Source organism: Quercus lobata, chromosome 11 (genome assembly GCF_001633185.2).
Source record: "Quercus lobata isolate SW786 chromosome 11, ValleyOak3.0 Primary Assembly, whole genome shotgun sequence".
Lineage (NCBI taxonomy): Eukaryota > Viridiplantae > Streptophyta > Magnoliopsida > Fagales > Fagaceae > Quercus > Quercus lobata.
Genome location: NC_044914.1, coordinates 22,634,340 through 22,648,089, shown reverse-complemented (window position 1 = coordinate 22,648,089; position 13,750 = coordinate 22,634,340). Strand labels below are relative to the sequence as shown.

Below are 13,750 nucleotides of genomic sequence, written 5' to 3'. Positions count from 1 at the left end.
TATATTCTTTCTCTACTCTTTTTGAGTCATAGCAAAAGAATTTGACATTGGTTACTATATTCTATTTATTTATTATGAAAATAAGATTGCGATCATTATTGCAATTTGTTTATTTGTTTATTCACAATATATATGTAACTATGAAAATAACTTCATTGCCAATGGACCTATGGTAGTGGTATTAATCTTTTTGGCCGGTATGTATTTTTATGGAGATGATAATTGCAATATTGTTTTTTTTTTTAATTTTTTTAAAAAAGAATCCCGTGCATCGCACGGGTTAGCGACTAGTTATATATATTTAGCTTGCTCTCCCAGAGAATATTTTCTGGCTCCACCACTGGTAAATTAATATTGTATCCATTTGGCACTAATGCTTTAGTAGTAGAGTAATTTCGTGTACTACAAAACCGACCGGTTAGCTTTTGTGTTTATCCAAATAATTGACAAAGTTGTAGAGGAAAAGTTGATAAGAATGATTAAGCTTGTTTCAATCTAAAAAATTATTGCAATTTAGTACAACCAAATGACAATTAATAGGATATTCATTTGGCGCAATTACGACTTCTAAACAGTGGTGGCTTTAGGAATTTTTTTTCAGGAGATCATTAAGGAGATCATTAAGAAATTTAAATTATACAAAAAAAAAAAAAAAAAAAAAAAAAAACTTGAATATATCAAGTCATAAAAAAAATGCAAATATATGAAATTTTACAACTTCTACGAATTTTCATATTTTTAAATCATTACATGATAGATCATTATCAGTTTTTATTATTTATTATCAATGTGCCTAAGTGTGACCATTTTTTTTTAAAGTTTGTATTACATTTGTTTATTTTTATGCAGTTTTCATTATTTTTATAAAAATATTTTAAACTAAAATGACAAAATGCAACCCATTGACATTATATTATTTTTTAACCCACACATCCATACATAAATATTACACTAAATGTCTATTTAACTAATCAAATATTTGAACAATTGCTAAATTTACTATTTTTTTTTCTTCAACTACATACTAACATAAATAATACACTAAATGTGTAATTGTTGTTTAGTTTTAGGTTATACTGATAACAAGGTGTATAAGATTTCAGCCAATATATGCAAAAAAAAAAAAAAAAAAAAAAAAAAAAAAAAAAAAAAAAAAATTTAAGCATAAAATAAACTAATAAAGAATTTTTTTATATATAAATAAATTTTTTTTTTTAAGTCAGGGGTTCATTTGTACCCCATGAACAAGTTCTGCTGCCCCAGTTTCTAAGTCCAACCGTAGTATATAATTAAACAATGTAATATTACTTAAGTAGTGTAATCCAATAAAATCTAAGCATCAGAAATATGAAATTTCTGGCTCCATTCCTCTAGGTGACCTCCGGTAGAAGTCACCTCTAACAACTGACATTTTGGCTTTTTCACGCCTAACTTTGATGGGAAAAGAGAAGCTTCCATAATCATCCCAGAAATATTGAACAACCAAAGTACCGTGCTAGTATTTTTTTTTTTTTTTTTTTTTTGATGGTACGAAAAGAAATAATCATATATATATATATTTGGGGGTAAATTGGATTGCATTCACCACTACATATGGTACGTAGAGATGCCAAGTTACAGATACAGTACTCACAAAACAGAATAGAGATGCCAAAAGATAATGCAGGCAAAATAGAAGTTGGAGGAGAATAAAAATGCAAGATGAGGTTTGTGGAAGAACTCCTTTCCTGTCTAAGGCATCAGCACAACTATATTAGCTTTCTAGAAACAATATGCTAGCCTGATCCTAACTTATAGGAATCTGGGCCACCAACACTTTTGAGTCATCAACAACTGTAGCAAGGTCAACAGTAATGTCACAAAGAAAGATAATATATATTTTGCTTCCTCGATATTTCTATACCATGAGTACAGTTAGGTCCATAATTAAGTCTAATTAAGATTAAAGTAGTCAAAAGCAAAAGGAATGTGGACTGATTAACTTGTCAATGACCGTGTTAAGAAGTAGAAACTTTTACTTTTACAACAAGGTATATAGTGGGAACTCATAAAATTTTCCAAGTCTTAGTTTCTTATTTCTAAGGCGGCAAAGCAATGACAAAGACCATACAAGGAATAAAGATTAAAGACCAAGACTAGTGCAGCAACCACTAAAACCTTATCTCCACAATTTCCTACCAAACTTTTGGAGCTTTAGTAGCTGCTACAACTGTCCGCGAAAACTAATGCTTAACAGACTTAATTTCTTCCTAATAACTCCACTATAACTAGATTATTAAACCAGCAATTAAGTGATTAGATTCATCTTCTTTTTATTATTATTATTATTATTATTAGTATTAGTATTTGCTTCAAAAAGTATTTAGATTCATCTTTTTATAGTAGCTTATATTTTTAGACAAATAATAATTTATTATGATATTAAAATAAGTAATAATGAGTTTGGAGATGTTTATACACAACCACTAATTTATGGTTAAAAATTTCACATTTTGAGTCTATTTATTGAGAGAAATATTATCCCATACCAGACATTGAATTTTTAAGAGGTAATGCGCATTTTAGGACAAGTATTAATTTATCATGATTCCAAAAGAAGTCATAAATAATGAAAAAAAAAAAGTTTTATTAATATATATATACACACTCACACCTCAAAATATTAACAGCATTATCATTGGTGTGAATTTTAAGAAAAGGGATATGCCTATCCTCTAATTTCGCAAGGGGCAGTGCACCCTTATTGCCATAATAAATAACTAGTATATTTCTTCCTCTTAATTCCCCATGCAAGCAACCCTTTCAACCAATAGGAAAATTGAACTCACACTCACACACTTGTTAATATATCGAAGAGATTTGTAACTCAATTAGCACATTTTGGTATTTCTAACAAAGACATTGAGGGTTTAAATCTCCCTCTTCTCACTCTCAACAATTGATGTATTAAAAAAAGTATGTAAAAAAAAAAATTGTTAATGTTAGGCACAAACCTAAGATTTTAAGCTAGCGGGGACTAGAATATAGAAAAAAAAAAAAAAAAAAAAAAAAAAAAAAAAAAAAAAACCCTCCAAATATGCATCCATTTAGTTTTAAAAATTTATAAATACTCAAAATTGTTGTTTTTAAATACATTAAAATGCAATCATTTACTCATAAAGACAAAAATAAAATAATTTCTTTTTTAATATTAAGCTGGTTAGGATTTTTTTTTTTTTTTTTGGAAGTTAGAGCATTCATAGTGGTGGTTCTAAAAATTTTAGCTATTAGCACATCAAAAAGCTACTTTATGTATTTTACCACCTCACTTTACAATACATCCAATATCAAATGTTCTATTTTTTATCACTTCATTTAAAATAATATAAACAATTCATTAAAATAATAAAGGAAGCGAGCAAATTTGAGTTTTTTAATTGAAGGAAGAGATATAATCTTAATAATATATTGTATTTTATTTTTAACAACTTGCTACAGTCAACTAATATTTATACTAGTTTACTGTAGTTGTAAAAAATTTAGTTTTAACTTTTCCAATAACACATGATTTTTTGGTTCTTTGGTGGTAAAATAGTTTTTTTTTTTTTTTTTTGGCTAAAATACAACACCATTGTGAATGTTTTTATTAAGTTTTTAGGTTGGATAATTGTTATTTAGGCTTATTGAGAAGAATGGCCCAACTACAAAAATGAAATATATTATAACTAAAAGAAAAAAAAATGTACCCGAGGGGTTCAAGCCTCCTTGGGCCCTCACCTGGGTCCATCTCTAGTTAATGTACACTTCATGCACACAATGTCCATAATTTCACTCAAAACGTTCATATATTTATCTACACTTAAAAAGTGAAATGAGTTTTGCACATCATCATTTTATTCAAGAAGGTGAATTTATCATTTATTAGAATTTGATTTTTTTTGGGGGGGGGGGGGGGGGGGGAGATGCTGTTAATTATTTCTTTAAAAAAAAACATTTATTGAGATTTAAACCTAATAAGAAAGACTAACAATGAGTATAAATATAATTGTATAAAGGTATTTTTAAAAAATAATTTGGAATATAACTTGTGAATTACAAATTCATGGTTCCATTCATATTTATTTCATTACAAATTATTGTATTTCTTACAAAACTTATTTCATGTAATCATCATTACATAGCATCAAACATATTTTTAATTTGTTTCAAATAGAAAAGTAAAAAGATAGAGGCATTTAAAAAATTAAAAAAAAAATTGGAAAAGAAATGAATATTCAAAACACCTCCTTAATGAATAGATGATGTCATTTTAGTGACATCACTCTAAGAAGCTTCCAAGCATCATAAGTATGTTGAGGACAAATTGGTAAACAGGTGAATATATATGCAACCAGTTTCTAATGATTCTCCATGTAGAGAAGATACATAGCTGCCTTAAGACTAAATCTCTCTTACTCTTAGATCATGGCCTCTCTCATTCACTCAACTTTCCAACCTAACACAAACCCAGAAATCAATACTGCAATACTAGAAATGGAAACCATTAATCGATTGCCAAGCAAAAACAAGGTGGTTCGGACTCAACTGGAGGATGGTGTTTTCTTGACATGGCAGGATCTGTGTGTGACAGTATCCAATAAAAAAAGTGGCACCAAATCGATCCTTCAGGGCCTATATGGTTATGCTCGGCCCGGGGAGCTTCTGGCTATAATGGGTCCTTCTGGTTGTGGCAAGTCTACACTTCTTGATACATTAGCAGGTAATAACAAACTCTTTTTTGAAAGCAATAAGCTAAAAGTTTTGTTGTGCGTGTCAAAACTTTTAAAACAATATAACGAACTCTCTCTCTTTCTCTTGTGCATGCGTGATTTGCATGTACTAATTCCTTGCTCTGGATGAGAAAATTTGAAATATTAATCATCAAGTACTTCAAATTTTAATTTATGTCACTTTTGTAGGGTTTTCTTTTTGGATAATTATTACTTTAAAAAAATATGTTCAAAGGGGCAAGCTGGCTCAAGGCTAGGCAAGTTAGGCTTAGGCCTAAGGCCCCACCAAAAAACAAAATTTTCCTTGGGAAAAAAAGCCTTACTTTTCATAGTTAAAGGCGCAAATTTTTATAATATTATATATATCTTCTAAAGGTTGTACTATTTTTTTTATTAGTGATATACAAACTTTATTATTGGCTTACAAATTTCCATGTTATTAATCACAAAAAACGTGATATAAACATTCATTAATTAAATTGATGCAGTTCATCAAAGAGAGACAATATCACATTATATTTTAAACATTTTATAGTACTTTTAATTAGCGCATTTTTCTTTTTCATTTCTATTAAGACTCTCAAAGTACAAGACCAATAGAGCCTTAACTCAATTGAAACCCTAAAATATTTCAAAAAGATGTTGCAAATGTGTTAAATCATCAATTATAGATTAATCTCCCCTAATAGTTTGAGACTTTGATTTTTGTAAACTAATATCCTACAAAACTATACACCAAATAATATCTATCTCTCTCTCTCTTAAAATCAAATATAAAATTAAAAATTAGATTATAACTTTATTTAACTATGCATCCTCTTATATCCAAAATAAAGTATATTTTTCAATCACAATATATTTTTATTTCTTTTTATTAATATTTATAATTCAACTATGATATTCAATTCTCTATATGAAATTAACCTTAGTCTAGTAGGTATTATTTATGTATTTAATGTATCAAATTAACCTTAATTTAATTAGTATTAAATAATTTTGTTTAATTAATATTTACATATCAAAAGTCCCGCATAAATTTTTCGCCTTAAACCCCAAATTATGTTAGGCCACGCTTGCAAAGGGTATAGAGTAAAGAGCCTATAAACAACAAAAGGTAGTATATAATTTCTAAGGAATTACTTTTGAACATTCATATCTTTTCTTTATAGTGCTCCATTGGCGTTTGACAGCCAACCTTTACTTCTCAACTTCGAGATGGGTGATCTTTAACAATCGTTTGTTTCTTTCTAAGCTCAATAAAAGGTTTCTTCTCCTGCAGTTGGGCTCCATTTGATTATGATCAAAACGGTTTCATGTATATACATGCGTTATAGTGACTATAGAAATATAGAATAGTGCCTGTGAAACTATAACTAAGTTGTGTTTTTCGTATTGCAGGGAGGTTGGGTTCAAACATAGGACAAAGAGGAGAGATTCTGGTTAATGGTCGTAAAAAGGCCCTTGCTTACGGAACATCGGTATGAAAAGAACGTTATATAAAACAAAAATAGCATTAGTACTCATTCTTTTATAAATACAATATGATGATTTTAAATGTATTATATTTGTTCCATTAAAATTGTTCTTTCCCACTACGTCAAGACATCAAAGATTTATTTTAGGTACAGAAGTAATTTAGACAGTTTTTATTAAATTGTTAAAGTAAGACCAATCATATTTATTAATACGTCAATTTGTAGTTATTTTTTAATAATAAAACGGATAATAATTTTAATATTCTAAAAAATCATTTTATATTTTTCAATTTTTTTTTTTTTTGAGAAAGTTATATTTTTCATTTGATTAAACTGTACCCACAAAAAATACTACTGGATTATCAAGTCAATTGCGTTGTGCGCGGTTGCATTGAAGTCTTTTTCTTTCTTTCTTTAATTTTATCCCAAATAGTGTAAAGTCATTGTAGTTGGAAACCAAGTCATATTTTAAGGTTTTTATAGGTGAGTGTGTATCATGCAAGCAAGCATTAGTAAAAGTTATTGGACCCGCTGAGTGCAAAGGGAAATGATACCGCATGTGTCTAGGCCAAGAAAGAAAGACATAATGGCCCCATCCACCATATTCCCATCTTTAATTATGTTAGATTTGCAAAGTGTACCTAGTTGATCATCCAAAAACCATAAGGTCTTATGCTCTACCTAACTTAAAATATCATTGATCCAAAACACTACCAGTACAGTTTGGAAGATCATTTTTGTATCTTTGAATTTTTTGGCCGTGTTTTAATTCAAAATATAAAAATTTATTGGAAAAACTTGAACTAAAAATGCATATATCAAAGGAGTAACTGGATTTATGACAAACTAAAGAATCACAGGCTTACATTTGTCATATAACAAGGGGTAGACAAGTATAACACAACTAATGAGGAGCCCTCTATGAGAATGAGAGGAAGAAGCCACACTTTCCTGTAATGTCAAGAATGGAATGTCCATGTATGGTTTGGAGGGTGAATTACACCTCTTCGCTTGTACTCTCTCATTCCATCTTTGAGTAACCACCTCTAACACAAATGTGATATAACAATGGTTTTTATGTGATATATGTGTGTGCACGCGTGTGTGTTTGTATGTGAGAGAGAGTATTAGAATACATTTGATTTTAAAAGGTCAGACCAATACTAGTAAAGGATAGAGGCCTTTTTATTATGATCACTCAAAATGCAAGTTTGTCCCATTAAGCCATCTATAACCAACACAAAAAAGGTCCAATATTAACAAAACATGATGATCACTAATTCACTATTGAGTCCAATAGATGCTTAGTATAAAATACACACCAACCAATCCATATTTTATTAAATATACAAAAATGACAATGTTAGTGAACATATATAAGAACATACTAACAAATTCTTCATAAGAATAATATTAATTAAAATTAAATGTGTATTACATAATAATAAAATCAATCCTTTCTAATCTTCTCAGGTTATATAATGATACCTATGTTAATCAGTAAAAGTTATCGCAATATTTAGTATCAAAATATTTAGTCTAATTATTACTTCAGCCCATGATTGTTAACAATTAAAAACCCTGCCTCTTTTATAAAAATAGTTGGAGAAACTCAACTGGAGCTACAAAACACAAACACACACTGCAAGATCATTATTGTTCTTTCTCCTAAAAGCTTTGGAAATTGCACTTAATCATTTGTTGTAACACATGCAACAAGATCAGAATATTATTCTAACTGTTTTCCTTTTTACACTCTGTTGAACATAGGCATATGTAACACAAGATGATACATTAATGATGACTTTAACTGTCAGAGAAGCCGTGTATTACTCAGCTCAGCTGCAATTACCCAACTCCATGTCAAAATCAGAGAAGAAGGAGAGAGCTGAAACAACAATAAAAGAGATGGGCTTGCAAGATGCAGTGGACACAAGAATTGGGGGATGGGGAGTCAAAGGCCTTAGTGGTGGGCAAAAGAGGAGAGTTAGCATTTGTATAGAGATCATAACACGCCCCAAGCTTCTCTTCCTTGATGAACCAACAAGTGGGCTTGATAGTGCAGCATCATATTATGTAATGAGCAGAATTGCAGGCTTAGGCCAAAGAGATGGGATTGGAAGGACCATTATTGCATCAATTCATCAACCCAGCAGTGAAGTCTTTCAGCTCTTCCACAATCTTTGTCTCTTGTCTTCAGGTAGAACTGTATATTTTGGTCCTGCTTCTGCAGCTAGTGAGGTAAATAATTGAAAATTTTCTTAATATTTTTGTACCATATATTCATATTAGAGTTGTAATAAGTTATTAACAAATCTAATTACTTCCAATTCAATGCAGTTTTTCACTTTAAGTGGTTTCCCTTGTCCCACTCACCAAAATCCATCTGATCACTTCCTTAAAACCATAAACAAGGATTTCCAACAGGTAAGACATTTCCTTCCTTGGAGACCCTTACTAGTCCCAGTAGTATCCCATTCTTTTATATTTGATTTTGGTTGTATTGTACATTATGTATTTAACTTTTAACCTTTATTTCAAAATCATCATATATATATTTTTTTTTTTAAACTGTTAAACGGGTCTTTATTGAAAATTCATGAAATTGATGTCATTTTCTGACATAAAACTCGTGACATGGCATGAATTGCACTTGTCACGTTTATGTCAATACTCTTCATTCATCGGATGATGGTTAAGGACACCTTCAAAAAAAAGATTTAAAAAAAAAAAAATATATATATATATATATATATATATAGAGGATAAATTATGCATTGCAAACGTGAACTCAAATCCCTTGAAGTACATAAAAATAATAAGAAAACCTTATGAAGCTTATAAATTTTTGTGTAGGACGTTGAACAAGGTTTAGCTGGAGCAATATCGACAGAGGAAGCAATTGAGATACTTCTAAGCTCGTATAAATCATCAGAGAGGTACAAGCAAGTACGGAAACAAGTAGCTGAAATATATAAACAGGTGAGCAAGTAATAATTTACCTAATAGTGTAAGTTATTTCTGCATAATATGGTATACAAATTGATGACAATCACATGACCAGAGAAATGGAAAATAATTAACTGAAATTTACTTTGGTTTCAGGACCATGGAGAATTGGAGACGAAGAGAAGCCACGCTAGCTTTCTTACTCAATGCTCTGTTCTAACGAGAAGATCTTTTGTGAACATGTATCGTGACCTAGGCTACTATTGGTTGCGCCTAGCAATTTATATGGCATTAGGTCTAGGCCTTGGTACCGTGTATCACAATATTGGGCATAGTTATGATTCAATTCAGGTAAGAGAGTATTTTAAAAAATCAGGAAAGAGAGAAACTATAAATAATACTATTTGGACAAACGAGAATAGAAGTATAAATTGATTTCGTTCTCGCATGTCATATTAGAGGATTAAATTCATAATTTCCTAACAATTTAAGTTTTTGGAATAATCGGCAACTTAACATGGTATGACATGGTCTTATGAGGATGTTAAAATTGATAAACATTGTAATTTTGGTTGTCTCAGGCTAGAGGTGCATTGCTTTCATTTATAGCTTCATTCCTAACGTTCATGGCCATTGGTGGATTTCCTTCTTTTGTGGAGGACATGAAGGTATTTTAACTTATTTTGTGGTCCAAAAGTGTTGGTTGAATTTATACAGATTAGTACTTTCACTAATGGCTTATTGAAAAGCTTAATTTGCTCAAATAAGATGCTCTTGATATTCGTTGCTCATATGTTTTTTTAGCATTATAAGTACTGATAAACTTTCTCTAATCATAACCTAGGTATTTGAACGAGAAAGATTAAATGGGCATTATGGTGCTGCTGCATTTGTTATTAGCAACACACTCTCTGCAGTGCCATACTTGATACTGGTTTCAGTTATTCCTGGAGCAATAGCTTATTACTTGCCTGAACTACGCAAAGGACATGAATATTTTTTGTACTTTGCTCTAGTGCTATTTGCATGTATGATGTTGGTTGAGAGCCTAATGATGGTTGTTGCGAGTATAGTGCCTAATTACCTAATGGGCATAATAACTGGTGCTGGAATTCAAGGGCTAATGATATTAGTTGGTGGCTTCTTTAGATTGCCAAATGATCTACCTAAACCATTGTGGAAATACCCATTACATGAGATTGCTTTTCACAAGTATGCTTACCAAGGAATGTTTAAGAATGAGTTTGAAGGAGAAGTATATCCCAATAACAAAGCTGGAGGACCGCCCATCATCACTGGAGAAGAAATTTTGAGAGATTTGTGGCAAGCCGAAATGGGTTATTCTAAGTGGGGCGATCTTGCCGTCTTGCTAGGGATGATAGCTTTTTATCGACTTATGTTTTTGGGCATCATCAAGGCTAATGAAAAGGTCAAGCCTATGATTAAGGCTTTCATTTCAATGCCTCCTAAGCAAAATACACAAGTTACAGTGAATCCTTCTTCTACACCCTTACATAGAGAGATGATCTAGTGCAGGATTTTTAGCATAATGGATTCTACTTGACAACAATCTATGTGAAGTTCTGCCTTTTCTTTTCGAAAGAAATAAGACTGGTTTGATTGGTAATGTTATAGGTTCTTAAACTATCTTTCAAAAATTTACAGAAAAGTTGATGTAGGCTCTGTTTGTTTCGTTGTGAAATGCTATTTAGAAAACATATTAAGCATTTTCCAACATTTGCTTCCTTATAAAAACTTGTCAAACGTAAAACATTTCCGTTGATCAGAAAATGTGTGTAACAGTTTGTAGAGAGGGAAAATTCCCGACCTATCACAAGCTGACACGTCACATTATCAAATCCACAAAATACAGCCAATTACAAAGCACCACGTACTGCTGCTAGGTTTTGCTATCACTATTCAGAAGCCAATAGAAATTTACCAAGTGTCATCCAAAAACCAATCACGCATCAGCGCACGTGTAAGCGATGACTCAAGCAGCCTTGCACGTATAAGCGATGACTCAAGCAGCCTCGCACGTGTAAGCGATGACTCAAGCAACCTCGCACGTGTAAGCGATGACTTAAGCGGACCAATCAGGCTGTGACATGTGTCACCAATCAAGCTCCGCCACGTGTCGCTCACCCACCCCCAAACTCCTATAAATAGAAGCCTTCCTGAGACATTTGGGGGGATCAGGATTCAGAAGTGAAAAAAGCTCTGCTGGAATCAAGCCCTGAAGCCTCCAGGAACTTCAAGAACTTTAACCCCAAAATCGAAGAGCATTCGAAGCAGAATCATCCAAATCATCTGCCTAGATCCAAAAGTTTGCGGGAATCAAGCTCAAAGGTCCGAAAACATCATCAAATCACAAATCAGTGAAGCTCTACGGATTCAAGCCTCTAAAGCCCCGAAGAACTTCCACCACAAATCTTCATATACAAAGAACATTCGAAGCAGAATCATCCAAACTATCTGCCTAGATCTCAAAGTTCACTGGAATCAAGCTCAAAAGCCTCCAGAAACCTCAAACAACCACAAATCAGTGAAGCTCCACTGATTCAAGCCTCTAAAGCACCGAAGAACTTCCACCACAAACTTTCGAAGACAAAGAACACACGAAGAACACGAAGAACGTGAAGAACAAGGGATTTCCAACAAGCTCATAGCCAAAGATTCATTGTAATTCTGTTCCAAAGATCTTCGATCCATTCTTCAGCCAAATTGAAGTATATTGGGTGTTCGAATCAAAATCACATTACCACAAATCCAATCAACAAAGTCTTTTAAGGAGATCGAATCAAAGGATAACTCTTTTGTAATCACAGAGAATTGTACCACACAATCATAAATACAAATTCGCATTTGTGAAACTATTTTACTTGTTTGATTTATTTCAAACTAGAAATTTAGTCGCTTATAAATTCTGGCACGCCAGGTGGGACATCTCTGCCTCTCATCTCATTCTCCTTCAAAGAAAGAAATCAACATCACCTTGCTACCAACTTCAATGGCCTCTAGCAAGAACATTCAAGCTTCAACAATAGCTACTTCAATTAGACTTGGTACGGCTACTACCAACAACTGCATTGGTGCAATCAATTGTAGCCAACCTAAAGCAAATAATCAACTTCAATCTCAATCAACCAAGGAAGCCAAGGTCCAGACAATCATCTCCTTAGACCCTCTTACAAGAAACAAGGTCATCAACAAGGACATCTCCACCTTGGAACACCTCAAGTATGGGGGCAAATCCCCTTCTTCCTACATAAGAAGTTGGTCGCACGATTTCTCTCCCATCAAAGGGAACCCAAAAGATGAGATTCCATGTGCTCACATCAAATCACTTTCTTCTCCATCATCTTGGGAAGTTGTGTCAGTCATGATGACTAACACCTTTACCATGAAAGAAAAGATGGCCGAAATGGAACAAAGGGTTGTCCTTCTCACAAAAGCACTTGAAGATAAGGACCTCTAAATTGCAACTTTGATGAACAAACTCGAAGTACAAGATCTTGGTGAATCAAGCCATGGTCATAAATTCACATCTACGAAGGATGACGAAGGGAGAGAAATTGAAAACACTCCCCGACGAGAACAATCTACTTCGGTTGCTTTGTTGTCAGTCCAACAATTACAAGACATGATAACAAATACCATCCGAGCACAATATGGAGGTTCTTCTACAAGTTCTCTTACATATTCAAAACCTTACACAAAGCGCATCGACAACATGAGAATGCCAAATGGGTATCAACCCCCCAAGTTCTTGCAGTTTGATGGCAAAGGAAATCCTAAGCAACACATTGCTCACTCTGTAGAAACTTGTGAGAACGCAGGGACTCAAGAAAGCCTCCTTGTAAAGCAATTTGTTCGTTCGCTCAAGGGAAATGCCTTTGATTGGTATACAGACTTAGAACCTGAGTCAATCAACAGTTGGGAACAACTAGAAAGAGAGTTTCTCAACCGATTCTACAGCACACGACGTACGGTAGGCATGATGGAACTTACCAATACTAAACAGTGGCAGGATGAGCCCGTCGTTGATTATATCAATCGGTGGCGTTCTTTGAGTCTAGATTGCAAGGATAGACTTTCTGAAATATCTGCTGTAGAAATGTGCATCCAAGGCATGCATTGGGAACTTCTTTACATCCTTCAAGGGATAAAGCCCCGAACATTTGAAGAGTTAGCAACTTGTGCCCATGACATGGAGTTGAGCATTGCTAGCCGCGGAAGTACAAACCCTCCCATACTTGAGGAAAGCATAAAGGAAGTAAGGAGGAATGACAGGAATGCAAAAGCCAACCTCAAAGACCCAATGGTTGTTAACACTGTCGTAGTTAAGGTTCCAAGAAGAGGAGCAAAGGCAAATGAAGAACAGTTTGAAGGGTGGCAAAAGAATGAAGTGCGTCGCCTGACCTTTAAGGAACGTGAGCAAAAAGTATATCTGTTCCCCGATGAAGATGTGCCAAACATCTTAGAACAACTATTGCAATTGAAGCTAATTGAATTGTCAGAATGCAAGCGACCAGAAGACATGGGGAAAGTTGATGACCCTAACTACTGCAAATATCA

At 32.9% G+C, this 13,750-nt stretch overlaps 1 protein-coding gene across 1 annotated transcript; it reads left to right on the top strand.

The window, feature by feature from the left end:
• Positions 1–4,378: 4,378 nt before the first annotated feature.
• Positions 4,379–10,799, top strand: LOC115969250 (ABC transporter G family member 11-like). The gene is made up of 8 exons (XM_031088859.1): positions 4,379–4,738; positions 6,147–6,226; positions 7,994–8,464; positions 8,564–8,650; positions 9,080–9,205; positions 9,329–9,523; positions 9,754–9,840; positions 10,017–10,799. Exons 1-8 carry the CDS (start codon positions 4,444–4,446, stop codon positions 10,701–10,703), a joined length of 2,028 nt encoding a protein of 675 aa, XP_030944719.1. The 5' UTR covers positions 4,379–4,443; the 3' UTR covers positions 10,704–10,799.
• Positions 10,800–13,750: the final 2,951 nt, after the last annotated feature.

Excerpts from the sequence above, each read along its gene's own strand:
- LOC115969250 (XM_031088859.1), top strand. The coding sequence starts at position 4,444 with ATGGCCTCTCTCATTCACTCAACTTTCCAACCTAACACAAACCCAGAA. Across the intron at positions 8,651-9,079 it reads TAAACAAGGATTTCCAACAG|GACGTTGAACAAGGTTTAGC; the intron begins GTAAGACATTTC and ends ATTTTTGTGTAG. Across the intron at positions 9,524-9,753 it reads ATAGTTATGATTCAATTCAG|GCTAGAGGTGCATTGCTTTC; the intron begins GTAAGAGAGTAT and ends TGGTTGTCTCAG.